We start from the raw sequence: 16486 nt of genomic DNA on the forward strand, positions 1-16486 counted from the left end.
TTATCACTACCAACATGAATGTAACCTTTCCTAACAGGTGAATTTGCAACCATTTGCCGCTTTTCCCAAAAGTGTTTTCCCCCGCATTCAGCACAAATATTTGGAAGTAAGCGACAAACGGTACTCAGCTCTGCTGCAAGCCGTTGGCAAACATTTGTTTTAATCCGACTGGAAATTGGTTGGTTATTACAGCTTGATCGCGATGTTCAAACATAAACAGTTCAAATATCCTCAGCCAACTTCAACAAAAGCACTTCAAATATCGGAGTCATTTTGAGCTTAAGCTTGAGCTTTTGCGACCACCCCTGACTGCTACTTCGCTATCGATTTGGACTAGCTGAAGTAGCACAGGGAATCAGATGATAACTATGCTTGGGAGTAGCGAAACATCTTTCAATGTGCAACTGGTAATCCTAAAGTGTTTATTGATCAATGCTGGCACCGGCCAGGCCAGAACGTAGATCGCGGAAAGTATCACGGGAGGAGGATGTTTGTTAGTAAGTGCAGAAGTTGGATTCTACTTCTTCATTACCAATGCCATAGAGGTGACTCTACTATCTGAACTAAATATCGACCCATCAGACTCATGGACTGGCGACCGACGGCTTTACTTCCTTTCCGAAGGAAGACGTGACCACAGATTTTTAACCCTCAGAAAAATCTCAACGACATTGGCTGGGATTGAACCCAGACCAACTGGAATGAGTCACGGTTACCACTCAACCACCGGCGCCGTCCCGGAGACATTTTTTGCACTTTAACATAAACGACTTTAGCTATCATTTAATGTTAAGTTGGAAATACTTTGTCTGTTCTTCCAATAATAAATAAAATAGAAATATCACAAGCCAGTATACAAGTTAACAGTACTAAATCAAGATACTCTTGTGTTGAATCTCTTGTGTGCCATTGAAAATGTGCAAAGTGTTGTTGCTTTCAATGCCGGTTTGGTTTAATCCGATGCACCTGACGAAAAAGATATGTAGTCCAATGACGTACTAAAACTGATGTTTCCTGAAACTAAATTTACAGGGCAACACCTCAATACTTCTGATGCATTCATTGCCAAAAACGCTAATACAAGTGGATGGAATCACTGCCTAGTATGTAATTGTGAGAAACATGAACCTATTTACATTTTCGTAGAAAATCAATTGGGAATCTTGAGGTTTGAGTTTTGAGGCTAGGAAAAATATGATTGAGTTCTATCGTTGTGTGATCAATTTGTCTCTGAAGGTGTATTATTGTTTGATTCTCGATTAAAAATCAGTAAAAGTGCACACAAACCAGGACTCTATAAATAGAGATCACGAACAAAACTGTGCAACGCTGAAACATTCTGTACTTACTTGTAAATGTATGAAAAAAATATCTAGAAAGACGTAAGGAAAATCCCACAAAACCACTACCAATTTTCCCTGGCATTTCATCCACAGAACAACCCACCGCAATCTGTCCAAAAAGTCACGCAGACACTGATCCCAACAACAAACCAAGATCGCATTTTTCTATTTGTCGAAAACTCTCGCTCAATAGTATCAAAATTCCCCACGGGGAAACTCCTTCTCTTGGGGAGTCAAACAAAACCGCTCATTCAAGTCACGTATCAGTACAGAAATTTCATCACCTTCGCACAAGGCGCAAAGCCCCCCGATGGACAGGGCGAAAGGAAAAATCAATTCTTCATTCCCTCCGCAGAAAAAAAAAACCAGTGAAAAAGGCATAAAAGTTCTTATTTCGATGCAAAATACCGCCCGGTTCCAATGTCAAAAGGGAAAAAAATACAACGAAGAAAAGATTCAACCAGCCCCTAAACAGATTTTTATTTTACCCCGGAGGCGAGGACAACAATGCCGTCTCCACGGCCATCGGAAACGAAGCAGCCCAATTTTCAGCAGCCTGCTGCGTTCTTTAAAGTGGCATAAGCAGTCGGAAAAATCGATACTTTTTGCACTCGTTCTTCCGCCCCCAGGGGGGCACTTTTTTCGCTTTCATCCGGCCAGCACTTTTCGCCGTAAAAGTGCCACTTTTCAATAGAGGATTTTTTACATCGCCCCGTCAGGACGATTCGCATGAAAGAAAACAACTCGACTAAACTCGGAAAGAGTCAACTTTCTATCCGTACACGCACACGCACGCTAAGGGTTGGCGAGAAGAAGGAGGGGGGGAGCTAGCGCGTGTGTAACGTTTCCGCTCGCAGTGTGAAATTTTCAAATGTTTTCAATTTTCATGACGTCTGCTTTTCCGGCGCAAAATTGTATCCTTCCAGGGTGCTGGGGAAGGGGTCGATTATGGGTGCCCCCTGCCCTGTATCACGCCCTATCGCTTTTGCCTACAGAACATTATGAGTAGGTGTGCGCCGAAGGGCCAAACTGAATGAGTGCGTGTTTTATGCTTTTTCCGTACACGTGGCATCATGTGGGTCGGAGGGGCATAGAACGGAGCGAATATGCGTAGGCATTATTTCCGCATATGTATACGTGTGCGTGTGTGCGATTACTATGCAGCATAAAATCGACCTTACGACTCTTTGAAAGTTTGTTGAAAAATGTTAAAATCGATATGCCGTAATCTTTTTAGAGAAAATCGATTTACATGGTTTTGCAGTTGCTGACTAGTATAAAATGCTTGCGAAACTAGTTATCCAGAACGAAAAAAATACGGTCTAGGATGGAGCCATTTTTCTGTAGATTCTACCGACACTCAATTAGCAATGGAACCGACAAAAAGTCACGGGAAACTTTCACTCTAAGCATGTTGCGACGTAGAAAATCTTGAATGAGTTATATTTCATCCATTCAATTTTTTTTATATTTCAATATAACACGCGCAATAGTCGAGAATTTTATTTTTGAAATTCTACGTTTGAAAAATATTTGTTTGGTAATACTTGGAACATTATCGGAGTTAATTTCAATCCTTGAAACCATAACCTTTTTAAGAAGAATTCTGGTGTCAAGGAACACAGAAATATTTTCATACTGAATTCGAATTGTCTCTCAGCTCTAGAAGATACTCAATGTTTGCTGTTCGATGCTTGTTACACATCTCTATTCGACATAATTTGGATATGTGATCAAGTTTGCCAAAACCAGTCTTAATTGAGATGTATACAACATTTTTCTATAATATCTAGATGTATCGAAATCATTAGAATATTTGAGATTAGCTGAGTCCATTACTGGCAACACTGCACCTAAGGATACCGATCTAAATAAACACAATGACCAAAGTTCGTTAGGGAGGGTGCCGTACTATTTCATCAACCGTTGTGTGTCCAACAAAAAACATCTTTAACAGGCCGAAAGAGTCCCCGAGGACTCGTCCATTGAAATGCTCATAACTATGGCATTTTTTACCTATTTGGACACTTTTGGATGATTTGGATTGTTCACCTTTAGAATCTGTGAAAATGAAGTCTGGTTAGCGGTAATCCAGACTTCCGGGGGGATGTTCCAGTAGTAGGATATATGTAAAAATCCGGCAATATATGTATCAAAATTCTTGAAATCAGAAGTCTGTTATTTATCGTTACGGAATGGTTCCAAAACCGTAGTATATAGTCTTCTGAGACAATTCCAACAATTTTGATACCCATATTACCAGTATTCAAATGAAATTCACAAATAGTACTCCAATACTGGAACATTCCTCCCGAAATCCGAATTCTCGCGAATCAGTGTGAATCAGTTGAACTTATCCGGTTAATTTTCACAGCGTATAAAAGTAGATGAGTTCCCGAATCTAAAGCATCCAAAATTGTCCGAAGCGGTTAAAAAATGCCGTAGTTTTGAGAAGTTCAGTTTTGAGGGTATCCCTTGTTGCTCTGTTATGGGGTAAAACATTCAGAAGCTCTTCCTCAGGCACCCGTTTCCCGCATGATCAATTTTAGTCCACAAAAAACTATGCTCGGTAATGTTCTAAGATGTAACCAAATATCAATTTCCAGCTTAAGGAAGAACACTGGAAATTCATGGATTGAAATCTGAAAAGGTACCCGGGTACCTCGTCGGACACATAACGGTTGATTACTCGGCCTACAATCGATGGAATAATTGGCATCAACATCTTTGCATTGTTCATAAGAACCAATATAGTAAAAAATGACCGGAATATGGTGAAATACTCGTGTTTGAACGCAACAAAACTCGAATCGAGTACCCCAATTATCGCCCGACCATCTTAGCCAATGCGTTGAACAAAGATGACAAACCTTGCTCTAATCAACGGTTTCAAAGGGCGAGAATGGGCTCATTACCCTGTACCTCGAAAGTAAGTGTATGTGTCCTCAATAATACTGGCCATATTTTGGTTTGTTCAATTTTGAAAACATCAAGAAAATGCTCAGAATTGAAGGAAAGTTCCATGAGCTTACCTCACATTAACTCCAGAAAAACTGTTCGAATTTTTTGTAAAACCCTAGGAACGTCAAGGGAGCCTAGCAATTATTGAAAGAATCCTACATGTTTTGGGATGTCATATAGGATAGAATTGGGTTTTAATAAAGTGCGGCAAACTGCGGGAATTTTTTTTAATTTATGGAGATCCTAAGAACTTCAGGCAATTTGTTCATCAGTGTTACAATTTTCACGTAAATTCGATACATTTTAGAGATTTTTTGCTGTTTAGCGAAATGTAATTTCACTATTTTGCTTGTAACTGTGATAGAACGCGTATTTCAAAAACTACAGAAATTAGGGATGGAAATTCAGAAAATTGTTTGTGAGCGTCAAAATATATCAATGAATTTAAGGTGAATATATGTGGAAGCCAGGAACGCACGCTTGTTGCTAGGCACCGACGCGCTTGTTTACATTGAGAAAAAATGGAATTCGAACTGAAAATTCAAACGCACAAATGGGAGTTTACGGACATTTTCCTTCATTAATCTCCACATTGGCAGAAAATTTGATGTTTAGTTGGTAAATGATTAAAATTTCGCGGGTGTTTTTTCAGTGGTGTGTGATTGAAGTGCATTTGAAAAAGTGTTCTGAAAATGAGGAGAAGAAAAATAAGAGTGTTTCGAAAAGAAACCCCATATGAAGAGGGATGATATTTTCGCACAAAATAAGAATTGGAATTCCGTTAAAAACTCGGGTTAATTGTATAGGAAAATGTTCTAGCTTCCTCAAGTAGCAGTTTCATGGTACAACGGCAAGGTTAGTGCGTTGAAAAACGTATTTTTATATTTGCTCATGTCATACACATGGTTAGGCAGGGGAGAGGGGTGTGTACGGCGTAGGAGCTATGTTGTGGCTCGCATGTATAATGTCCTTAAGGGACGCTACGAACTCAACAACGTCGTGCAGAATTTAGGAAAATTATTTTGAATGCGCTTCTTCAAACTTTAGGAAATTTTTTCCGAGGGTTAAGAAAAATTTCCTGCGTCAGACAAGTTTAGAAAAAAAAACTTTCTTTTGATTTAACGATACAATTAATTTAAAAAAAATAGGTAAACCAAATTTGTGCAATTTTGTAGTTTCTAAAGGGTGTTTTTAGAAGTGTGTTCAACAGGATGGATGATGCCCGAAAAACGTGTGTGTTGTGGTCACAGGCCAACAGCACGAAGAAGATGCGTACTGCAACGGAATTAGTAACGCTTTTGTGTCATCAAATATTTAGAAAACTCTAGCAAGATAGTGATCCTTGATACCGGGGATAACCCTGATATTTTGCAATTTTCAAAGAAACAATAGCATAAGCCGGCTTTATTTACATAATTGTTCAAAAAACTTGGGTATTGGGATATTTTTTACACTACCCACTTATACAGGAAAACACCTTCATTCAGCTTTCTATGTTAGGGTATTGAAAAAAAATTACTTCCGGCTCCGCTAACTTTCATTGAAATATTTATAGAATCCAACATGAGAAAATATGAAGGAAAAAATAAATAAATGCAAATTTTTTTGGTGATTTGCGATCAAAAATGTATAATTCATTCTTTTGCTTAGACCAGAAAGCCTTCGGGATTTTTGTAAATAAAGGGATGTGCGGGATTGAAGGCATTTTGTCACCAAAATCATTGCATTTCTATAGTAAATCTTCGCAAAATTTTGCGTATGTCTTTCTATACATCACGAGTCGCATCAGGTTCATTCTCAGTAGTCAAAAAAGTGTTTCGATTTTTTTCAACTCTGGCTCTGATTAGGCTGAAGAAAACTAGATCATAACGTATATGAATCACGTTTACACAAAAAATATATGCCTGTCGCCATCATTTATTCGAAAAAATATTCTGTGCCGTTCGCAACTGTCCCAAGTAATTGCTTTTTTCTATGTTGAAAAATGGCTCACTGTGTCAATAGATACATAATAGATACAGCATGGAATGATCTGAAATCCTGGCTCGACTAGTGTGAATACATTAACTTTGATCATGAGATAGACGTTGCAGAACTCCAAGCATTGGGTTGGCTACTAGTATTTGACTGAGGAATATGCAAGCTACATTTAGTCAGTGTTAAATCAGACCGTGCTAAGCCTCATTGTATTGATTTCGAGAAACACGAATTTAAAGTTTGAATCGCAACATCCTATACGTTATAATTTGAAATATTTTTTTTCCATAATTCTGGTTTATTGTATCATATTTCAAATTTGGTAAAGGGGGAATGTAGCTGAATACATTCCTTATCTAGTGCTATGATTATCTCAGTGTTTAAGATTTTGAGACTGTCTAACTTAACACCTAAGTCATATGTCGGAGACAAGCTAAGGATTTATGTCTAGTACCACGACTGAATTAGTTGGAGAGAGACCACCCTATTACAAATAAAAATATGAAATTTGTTGATCTGACTGGTCTGAAATCATAGTCCTTGTTTGATGCCTTGAAGATTAGTGCAGTCTGGCTTAAGAAATGTTTTCGTTATTCGCAGATGACCAAGAGGCGGAATCGTTTGTCCAAAACGTCAAGTCGGTTAACGATGTTTCGGAGCATGCTGTAAAACTTATGCGAAATTTTTCGACCACCTACCTGATCTACAGAAACAATACCTGCTTCAAGTGGTAGACATAATTGATAACCAACTTTTGAAAATTACATTGATCAATGTGTGAAACATAATGTGAATTTCATACTGAAATCCAGTATTTTTTTAGTAATTCAATAATAATCATAATCTTCAAATGGGCTAAATAAATTTTAGTAGACAAATTAATTTCGCTCATTATTCCGCTGTAGAGTGGGATTTCAAAGAAAATGTACGGTACGTGTCGCAGAAGGAAGCTCAGAAATTGTTTGCGTTGAAATTATAGTGTAATCCATGGAAAACCTCGAAAAAACAACATGTTTGATCTTTTCGATTTTGAACATAATAAAAAAAATTCAAAATAGCGACTATGGCTGCCATCTTCTGAAATCACTCCGTTGAAATATTATAAAAACTTCAAATGTAAAAATCGCATGTTTTTATTACACATCGAAATTTATTAACAAATTTCATGCAAAAAAGAAGTAGGATTTTCACTCTTTTTTTGTTATTATTAGCGACTGAAAAATTGTTTTGCTAATTTTTACTGGTAGAGTTTTAAGCATAAGCGGTAAGTTTTATCTAAAAAATTAAGTACATCGAATTTTATGCATGTAGCGTTCGTTCGCAAAAGTGATTGCCGGCTGAAAAAAAAAATGGTTTCGAGACAACACCCGACGAGAGACGCGAGACAAGCACCACGCGCGCCTACGCTTCCACGATGGATACTCCGAAATTATTCTCAGTACGATCTTCAAACTTCAGGATTGTTGTTTCGGCTAGTATTGCTATCGATTGAAGGAAAAAAAGGAAAAATCGACTTTTTGACAGTTCTAAATAAAATGCCCTCCTTAAGCGAAATCAGACAAACAAAAGTTGGATAACAAAACCTACTAGTCTCTTCAAAAATAATACGAAATTGGTAATTAGTGTTTGTTTTTGGAATTATGCGTAAACATGGGCATAAGCATAATTATAAGAGATCGCCCGTGATTGTTACTCCTCTATTGACCAAAACTATTTGCGATTGCAAAATGTTCATTGGAACAACATGCTTAGGAATAACACGATGCGCCACATTGTGCAATCTATATTGATCTCTGCATGCTGATCAATACTGACGCCGGTCACGTTCAAAAGCAGATCTTCTGGGAAAGGAAGGAATGTTAGTCCGACACATGTCGCTGTTAAAAACCGAGGAATCCTCTGCATCTCCACATGTGTCCCAGGAAGAGCCAATAGCGTTATCATGTAATAATTGCACTGGGCAGCCGGCTGCCGAGAATTTCGGAAATTTATCATTTGTCGTATTAATACGATTGGCCAAATAAGCAACATGAACTCCGGATAGCCTACTATGTGGAGTTTTGATTATATTTTAATAAATCTGTAACGCTCACTTTTCTACTCGGCGATTGTTTCAATAAAGTACAGAATCTTATACAAGAGGTATTTGTGCGCATCTTAATTTTTTGTTTCACGAACTATTCTTGTAGATAGTTGGAATTGTATATGAATAATGGTTTCGTAGTGAGGGAGACTTTTATTAAGATTACGCTGCAAAAGTAATATGAACACAAGAATGGAAACGGAGTTAGTTTCGTAGCATTGGTATAACAAAATGCCGATTCTAAGCAATCAGTTTCGCGCGTAAATTAGTGCTTGTTTTTGGAATTGAAGAGAAATCTTAATCTGTATACTAGCTCAATCCATACTGGTAGGAGGCTAGAATTGGCTGAAAGGATATTTGCTATTTGATGGCAAAACCTAATGGAAACTCCATAGCGTCCCAAACCCCAAACATACGCTATTATATCAAAAGGCGGTGGCTAAAAGCGAATTTTTAAAGCCTTTTCTACGATGAAATGGTTCATAGCCTTCAAATCTATTATTAAATAGCTGACATAACATGATACTGATTATGTAAGTACCAAAACTCAAACTTCTCATTTTCTATCCAAAATGAACATACTTTCATTCGATTTTGTAGATTTTTTATTTAAGAAATGCTACACTTCATTCAATATTTTCAACTAAGTTTCAAGATATATACTATTTTATTGAAAAAAGTAAAGGATTTTGATGATAACATGTCTCAAAACACATGCATACCTTGTTTTGTCAACAACAAAACTATTATTATTTTATTTCCTAAGGCTTCTCTAACCTAAAATAGTATAATTTATATATTTCGTCTTACGTGCTTTTTCTCTTTCATATTTTTGGGCGCTAAGGTAAACGTTTTAATCGTAGTTATCTGGGGCATATATTGTTCAAATAGGGTGAAATTTGGCGCTTACACTTACTTTACATTGGCCTTTCAGAAATAAATAACAACATTGAAATTCCCTATTCTATATGGTCTGTCTTAGGAATATGACAAAAAATCAAGAAAATTTTGAAAATTTTTAGACTGGAAAGTGAAGAATATTTTTCAATATTAAGACCCATAGTACTCAAAGGAGAGCAGGGAGTTGAAGGAAGAAAGTTTAGAAAAGCGTGGAACAGGGTCATATGAGCAAGCTTAGAGTTTACCGGCGACTTAACCCTTTGTCTGCTACCGCAGGAGTCATGATCTTTTGGCATTGGAAATGCGACCTTAGCAATATTCTACGAAGTTCAAGAAGACCTATAAAATTAAAAAAAAATCCTATTGAATTGAGAGAAATTATATTCCTACCTAAGACAGGAAAGCCTTACCGCTTTCAGGATTTTTTATTACAAAATCAAGGGAAGCCCAGTGAACTTCAAACAAAACCATGAAACTGTAGTATTAGACTGCTCAGAAAAAATAAGAATTTTTGAAAACTCAATTGGCCAACCCCTGATTTAATTTCTAGTTCCACGAGGAGTACTTAATCCTAATTAGAAGCAAATCGGACAAGTCTAGCTACCGGACCAACGTGTCTGAAGTTTATATGGGATTTTTTTGACAATTTACATGGAGAAAACCCACTAGCTCGCTTTTTTATCGCTAGGTAGCATTGTATGCATCCGATTATTACTACAAATAAAAATAAGAAAGATAATTTAATTGTCTACAACTTTGTCGGATTGACTTGCAGTATCCGGCTTTGTTAGAAGCCATTACTAAACTTTTAACGAAGTGATTTTTGAGTCAGTTTTGTATGGGACCTAGCAGCGCATGATTGTGTATTTGTACTCGATTCCCACTACACATTTTTGTTAAATAATAGTAAGGTTTAGCTCAATAGTAGGTTTAAAAGAATTTTAGTACATAATGCGAATCAAGTTTTGGTTACAAAATTTTAGTTTCATCTGTGGCCACATAGAGGGAAACAACACTGACTTTTAAATGAAGAGAGATAGAATATCACAATGTTCAGAAAAATCACTGCAAAACACCTGTTCTACAACTTTCTAGAAGGCAAATACTCTATCTCTCTTCGTTAAAAAGTTAGTGCAAGCGCCCTCTATGCGGCAACACGTGGAACTAAAATTTATTGACTAAAACATGATTCGAATTATGTACAAAAAAATTCCAAACATGTTATTAAGCTAAACCTAATGATTATTTTACAAAAATGTATAGTTCGTGGGAATCGAGCACTGATACGCAACCACGCACTGCTAGGCCCCATACAAAACTGACAACAGACATCACATCGTTAAAAGTTTAATATCTTCTTCTAACAAAGCCGGAATGGACTGCAGTCTTCGACAAAGTTGCAGACAATTAAATTATCTTTCTTATTTTTACATGTGGTGATAATCTGATGCATACAGTACCACCTATCGGTGAAAATGCGAGCTAGTGGGTTTTCTCCATGTAAATTGTCGAAAAATTCCATTCAAATTTCAGGCACGTTGGTCCGGTAGCCAGACTTGTCCGATTTGCTTCAAAATTCAGTGTACAGTAGCGCTCAAAAGTCTTTTGTAGGTGGTATTTCGTCGGTAATATTGGTATTTCTGTTATCGACAAAGGAGTGTAGGAAAGTCTAACGACGAAAAAATCCTACGTACATCGCTTGCTATCGTTATAAGGAATCGCAAAAACTTTATTTTTAAGCTCTAGGTTTAAAATAACGAGAAATAGGTTTTTGGCCGTGGGCCCTTTACAAAAAGAGGTGTCAACGGGAAAATGCTGCACAGCCGCCATCTTGTGATAAAATCATTTAAAAAAAAAATATTTTTTGTGCTTCACAACTCGTATTACAAATTCCATTTTACAAGATTCCGATTGCCTCTTTAATGCGTTTAGACAAAATCCCGAAATATGCCTATTTGTTCGTGTTCTACAGTGGTGTAACCCCTTAACAGCGCCGTCCTAGCGACTGAATTCCGAACTAATATGAAATGATCAACTAAAGCGCTAGATGCCATGTAACAATTTTGCTAAAGACATCATAATTCTAAACGAAAGAAAAGGAAAGGACGTCATTTCTCAGAAAATGCAGGAAATGAAGTACCTACAAAAGACATTTGAGCGCCACTGTAAGTACTACTGGCGGGACTAAGAATAGACTCAGGGGTGGGCCGATGGGGTTTCTTTTTTCTTGTCACTCTACTATAGTATACTGGTTTTTCGTCATTCTCAACCATTGAGGAGAGTTTCAGACGTCCTCTTTATTTAACATGGCAGCTGTGGGTGTTTAGACATCTCGAACCGAGCCTAAACGTCTTTTACAGAATGTTTAAGCCTTCGAATAAATGTGATAAATAGTGAAATAATCTCGTACAATTATACAAGCTCAATATAGGCTTATTCAATTCAAAACATTCCAAATTTTGTGCATTAGGCTGTTTTTAAAGTTCACGGAGCGCCATCTTTTTGTCAATAATCAAACTATAACTTCGACGCCATACTACTACTGCTGCGATACTGCATTTTACGAGTGAATTTACAACATATTGCTAACTGATCTAGCAAATTCATTCTTTTTCACACTGTTGGAACCGGTTGTTTAATTGATGAAATCGAATCAATAATAAAACTCATTCAGAAATGGTAAATGCCTTAAGTGAGTGATAATTCGTGATGATTCGTGATCTGGAAACCGAAGAAAACATTATTTTACTTCGGAATAATATGCACCTACTTAAACTGCTCAAAAACAATCGGTGAAATCAGTGAATTAAAGTATTAATTGCCACATAACTCAGCCTATTCGCTGGAATTATGTTAGCTCAAATTATGGCATTACCCACTCCTCAAAAATGCTTTTGCGTTAACGATTTCCAAGGAAGCAAGCGACGAGTCAAGCCGTGCACCTTGCGGATTTTCACCTCAGGCAATAGATTCAGAAATTGAAGGATCATTGGAATAGAGTAAGGTACAAAAAGATTACACTGAAAAATAGTCATTTTTGCAAAATCTGCATTACCAATTTCGCTCGTCGAATTTGTTGAACAACCTAGTAAGTAGCGCATTATAAATTTTAGTAAAATAAATTATGAAAAGATATTTTATTAAAATTGATAATGCACCACTTATCAGGCCAGGTAGGTGCCAATTTTTTTGCAAACTTCGCGATTGAACTCATTAGTTCGCACTTCACCAAAACAGAAGATTTACAGCTCCGTTAATTAGAAAATTCAAGTAGGCATGAAATTAAGATTCAATGTGTTAGGTGGCGGAAAGCGGTTATGCACTTTCGCATCAGAGGCGGACAAATATCGTTGTCAACATTGCCATAATCTCAAAGTGGCAATTTTTGTTCCTGCACCTACTTCATAATTAATTTTCAGCTAAAAATGTATAAATTTCTTGTTGCAACATCGAGGGATTTCATAATACAGTATAAGGTTCGAATCCCACCTCCTGGATGATTTTATATCGCGTCCAACCAATTTAACTTATTCATATTTCAATCTGTTATTCTCTTGTGTCCAAAATCTCATCGAATTCATGCTTGGATATCGAAATCTATATCATCTACAAACAAAAATAAAAGGTCTTCAAATATAGCAATAGCAGTAAAGAATTACGGCCTCTCTGCTTCTTAGGAGGACCGCTAACATACCGACTTCTAAATCATTCCCGGTGCAACATCTGCTAAATAGAAGTTTTGTCAGTACAAATCTTTCGCGCAATTTTCGCCTTCTGTTTCAACAAATTTCTCAACCTAGTACAATGCTACGATCCTACTTGATTGGGGCTCGATCATACGGTGACTCCCCTACGAGATCAGCGCTTTACTGTCTGCAGTGTCCTCATAACGATTTGATGGATCATCAAACCACTTCCAATTATGCTTTTCGTCAACTCCAAAGTAAGTAATTGCAAGCTACACTGATCAAAATAATCTACTTATTATTTGCAGCAGAGAGCTGATAAAATTGGCGGACAGTTTCTTAATACCCGTATTTCTTGGTTGACAGACGAAGTATGGTTTTATGATTTGTGTAAATGTTTAACACATTATTTTTATTAAGAAATAACTGAACTTTTGATAGAAAATGTCTAAAAATTTCCATCTTATTTTATCATTGATATTTTCAGTTAAAGCAGATTAAATTATCGTCTTCCTACTTGGGTAATGTGCTTGTCTATGGCTTTGAGACTTAGTTGACAAACGAGTAAAGTATCGGTTTTTTCGACGGAATTTTTGCAAACCATTGGCTTTTCATACGATAACTATTTCAAACTTATTGGTTGAAAAACCACACAAAAACATTCGAAGATGCTAATCATGATATTAAAAATCGAAGTGAAACTTTGTTGTCTATTTCAACAGAATTTTCAACCTATTCTAAACTATCCTACGGGACTGATGCAACTGAAACTAACGATACATGACCAGGGCTCCGATATATGAAGATTGGTTTACAAAAAAAATCCTTCGTAGCGTCAAGGTAGAAGGTAGAAAATCGACGATGGTCGACATCCTCACTCGAATCAATTATTTAAATCCGCCTAGTCGACTTGTCGTTTACTGGGAATAACTATATATTTCTATCTACTGCAGTTATGATTTGATTAGAACAAAGCTATGGCCTATAAGCAAATAATTACGAAAATGTTTACCTCCTCTCATCTAATCTTAGGTGTTATCCGTGAATCAAAAGCACTTTCCAGATAACTTTTCCCTTATTCGACATTTGGTTCGTTTTTTCGAACTTTGTTAAAGGCTCAGCCATTTGAAAAGATCGCAGACAGACCGAATCGTCAAAGCAGTGCGTTTGCAATTTTAAAGCTGCATAAGAGAACACATAGCACATAAAATACCGGGTGACTACTATACTGCCCACGATTGCAAATCAGTCCCATAGAGATATGAAATCCTATAGAAAATGGGACAAATATGCGATTATGGGCAGTATACTGCTCATCAAATATCTATAAAGCTGCTCGAATCCTAGATTTAGGCTTTGGCTCTTAATTCTCTAACTAGTTAATAAGGACTTGGGATAGTGACACCCTTCACAAACTACCAATTCAACCATACTTTCAAAAGTAACCAAATTCCATCGGAAGACTCCATTGTTCGCGATGAATAGTTGAAATTCACTCGACCTTGATAAGCGAAACACATGTCGTTCCACAATATCGACGGTGTGTTCGTACAGATTCCCGAAACCCGATAGGAACCGGTGTCACGTTCAGTGAGCGATGATTATTCAATATGCTCGCAAATATTCGTCGCAACAGACAGTATGGTGAAATGGAAGCACACCAGCGTGCTCAGTTGCGACATTCGGTCACAACCAGATCGAATTGGACCGGACCACCGTGGACACCGAGCGACAATAATTCTTCGGATCGAACTAATCGAAAAGCACTTCTGACTTTATGCTGAACCTAACCTCCTCCCAAAGACCACCCTTCCAGACCACCCCCCCGTTCTCTTTGCATACCGACAATACACACACGACCGGGGAGTGATTATTCGCCAACCGCAGCACAGCCACTCCGTCGACCAAACAGTTGATAACCCGATGTGATGGATCACCGTGAAATAGGACTAATTAGAGTGCCTTGTTATCACCTCCCTAACAGCACATTTTTGACCTTCGAGACAGTGCGACTGGCACTGGGTGTACACTCAAAATTTGAGCTCCCAATGCGTCCGTCACTCACCTGGGTTGTGGGCGATCCTCGGAAAGGAAAATGTGACATGGTTTTCTCTCCGTTTGGAATGCTGGACCGCCGTTCGCTGCCTATCACTGTTTCGATCATTCACTCTGTGCTTGTTATTTCCGCTGCCAATGTCGAACTACAAATTCATTTACACATAACACTGCACAACACGGGTTGACTACTTTTTGGGTGGTTTGTTGTTTGTTTCGTCAACCAAAGCTTTCGCTTCTATTGAATTTAATCACTGTAAAATGCTGCAACTATCGGTCACTAGCAGCATTCAATTTCCAGCATGCACTCATTTAAAACTCAATTTGACTTTGGCCATTCCATCAAATTTTCTTTCAAGTAGCACTTTCCATAATCCGTCATGTTTCTTTTTGCTTCTTTTATAACGTACTAAAAATGAGCTCTGACCTTGCCAAATCACTGCACTTCTGGTAATTGTTGAACTATTGTTTTCGGACAGATCAAATCAACCGGCGCCGCCAGTGGGTACGCGCTGCTCGAAAATCACAATCAAAAATCACGCACGTCGAACACAGTCTAATGGCAGTTAGTGCAACGCGATTCTCCGTAAGTGCCGTGATACCGACCCGTGATACGGTAGCCGTAACTTTACTACCAATAGCTTGTAATGTCACCTGGTTGATAATTGCCACTACACAAAACCCCGACGAACGAAACGACGGCTGCCTCTACTCTTGCTCACTCTGTCGAATCGCTGCTACTGGCTGCACTCGTTCTCCCGCACGACATACATAACAACACAACAAAACACACTACAATCAGCATTACAACTGTCGCTACACAAAGGCCGCAGACCCGTTCCGAGCTCAACCGGCTGCCGTCAAAAAGAGGAGGTAATGGTTGACACCTCCTCCTATTTTTCTCGTATTGCTAACTTTTCATTCTACTTCTTTTCCGCTCTCTCGCTCACTCACGCGAAAAGCTTCGTTTCGTTTATTTGGATCGCACATAAACACACACGCGCACGGCCACGAGCAACCATTCGTACGAAAGATGCTGAAATAAAAGTCAAGAACCCTAATTACAGTACCGTTGATCAAAGCGGGAGAAAAAATTCATGCACTTCTCGCACTCGCCTTGCATACAACCAATGCACAGAGAGGCAGACCTGTTCGCGTGTATATGTGAGGAGTTTTCCCTCTCATTTGTCATTTTTTTTCGCGCAATATTTTTCTCGCGCCTCCACATCACCACACAAACCAACGTCAACCACCGCCTGGAGAGAGAGAATGAAAAAAAAAACATCGCCCGAGAAAATACATCGAAAGCGCGAGAGAGCTTTCGGTGAAGCAAATTCTTTTATTTTGGAGTTATGTTCTCTCACGTCGGTGAAGTTGATTTGAGTGAGATGATTCAAGAGGAATATTTTCCCTATTGGGTTTTCCAATTGGGCTGGTTGGGCTGTTGGAACATTTTCGATGTTGGTGGTATTGCTGGCCCT

The 16486-nt window shown here is 38.0% G+C and overlaps 1 protein-coding gene across 1 annotated transcript in view; it reads right to left on the reverse strand.

The window, feature by feature from the left end:
• The window catches only part of LOC131688478 (homeobox protein caupolican), a 123206-nt gene extending 107408 nt beyond the window's left edge, over positions 1–15798 (reverse strand). The window contains exon 1 of the mRNA XM_058972757.1: positions 15016–15798. Coding sequence (XP_058828740.1) covers positions 15016–15114 — 99 coding nt within the window. The 5' untranslated portion in view covers positions 15115–15798. The remainder of the gene's footprint in view (positions 1–15015) is intronic.
• Between the last annotated feature and the right edge of the window lie 688 nt (positions 15799–16486).

Source organism: Topomyia yanbarensis, chromosome 3 (genome assembly GCF_030247195.1).
Source record: "Topomyia yanbarensis strain Yona2022 chromosome 3, ASM3024719v1, whole genome shotgun sequence".
NCBI classification, from domain to species: Eukaryota; Metazoa; Arthropoda; class Insecta; order Diptera; family Culicidae; genus Topomyia; species Topomyia yanbarensis.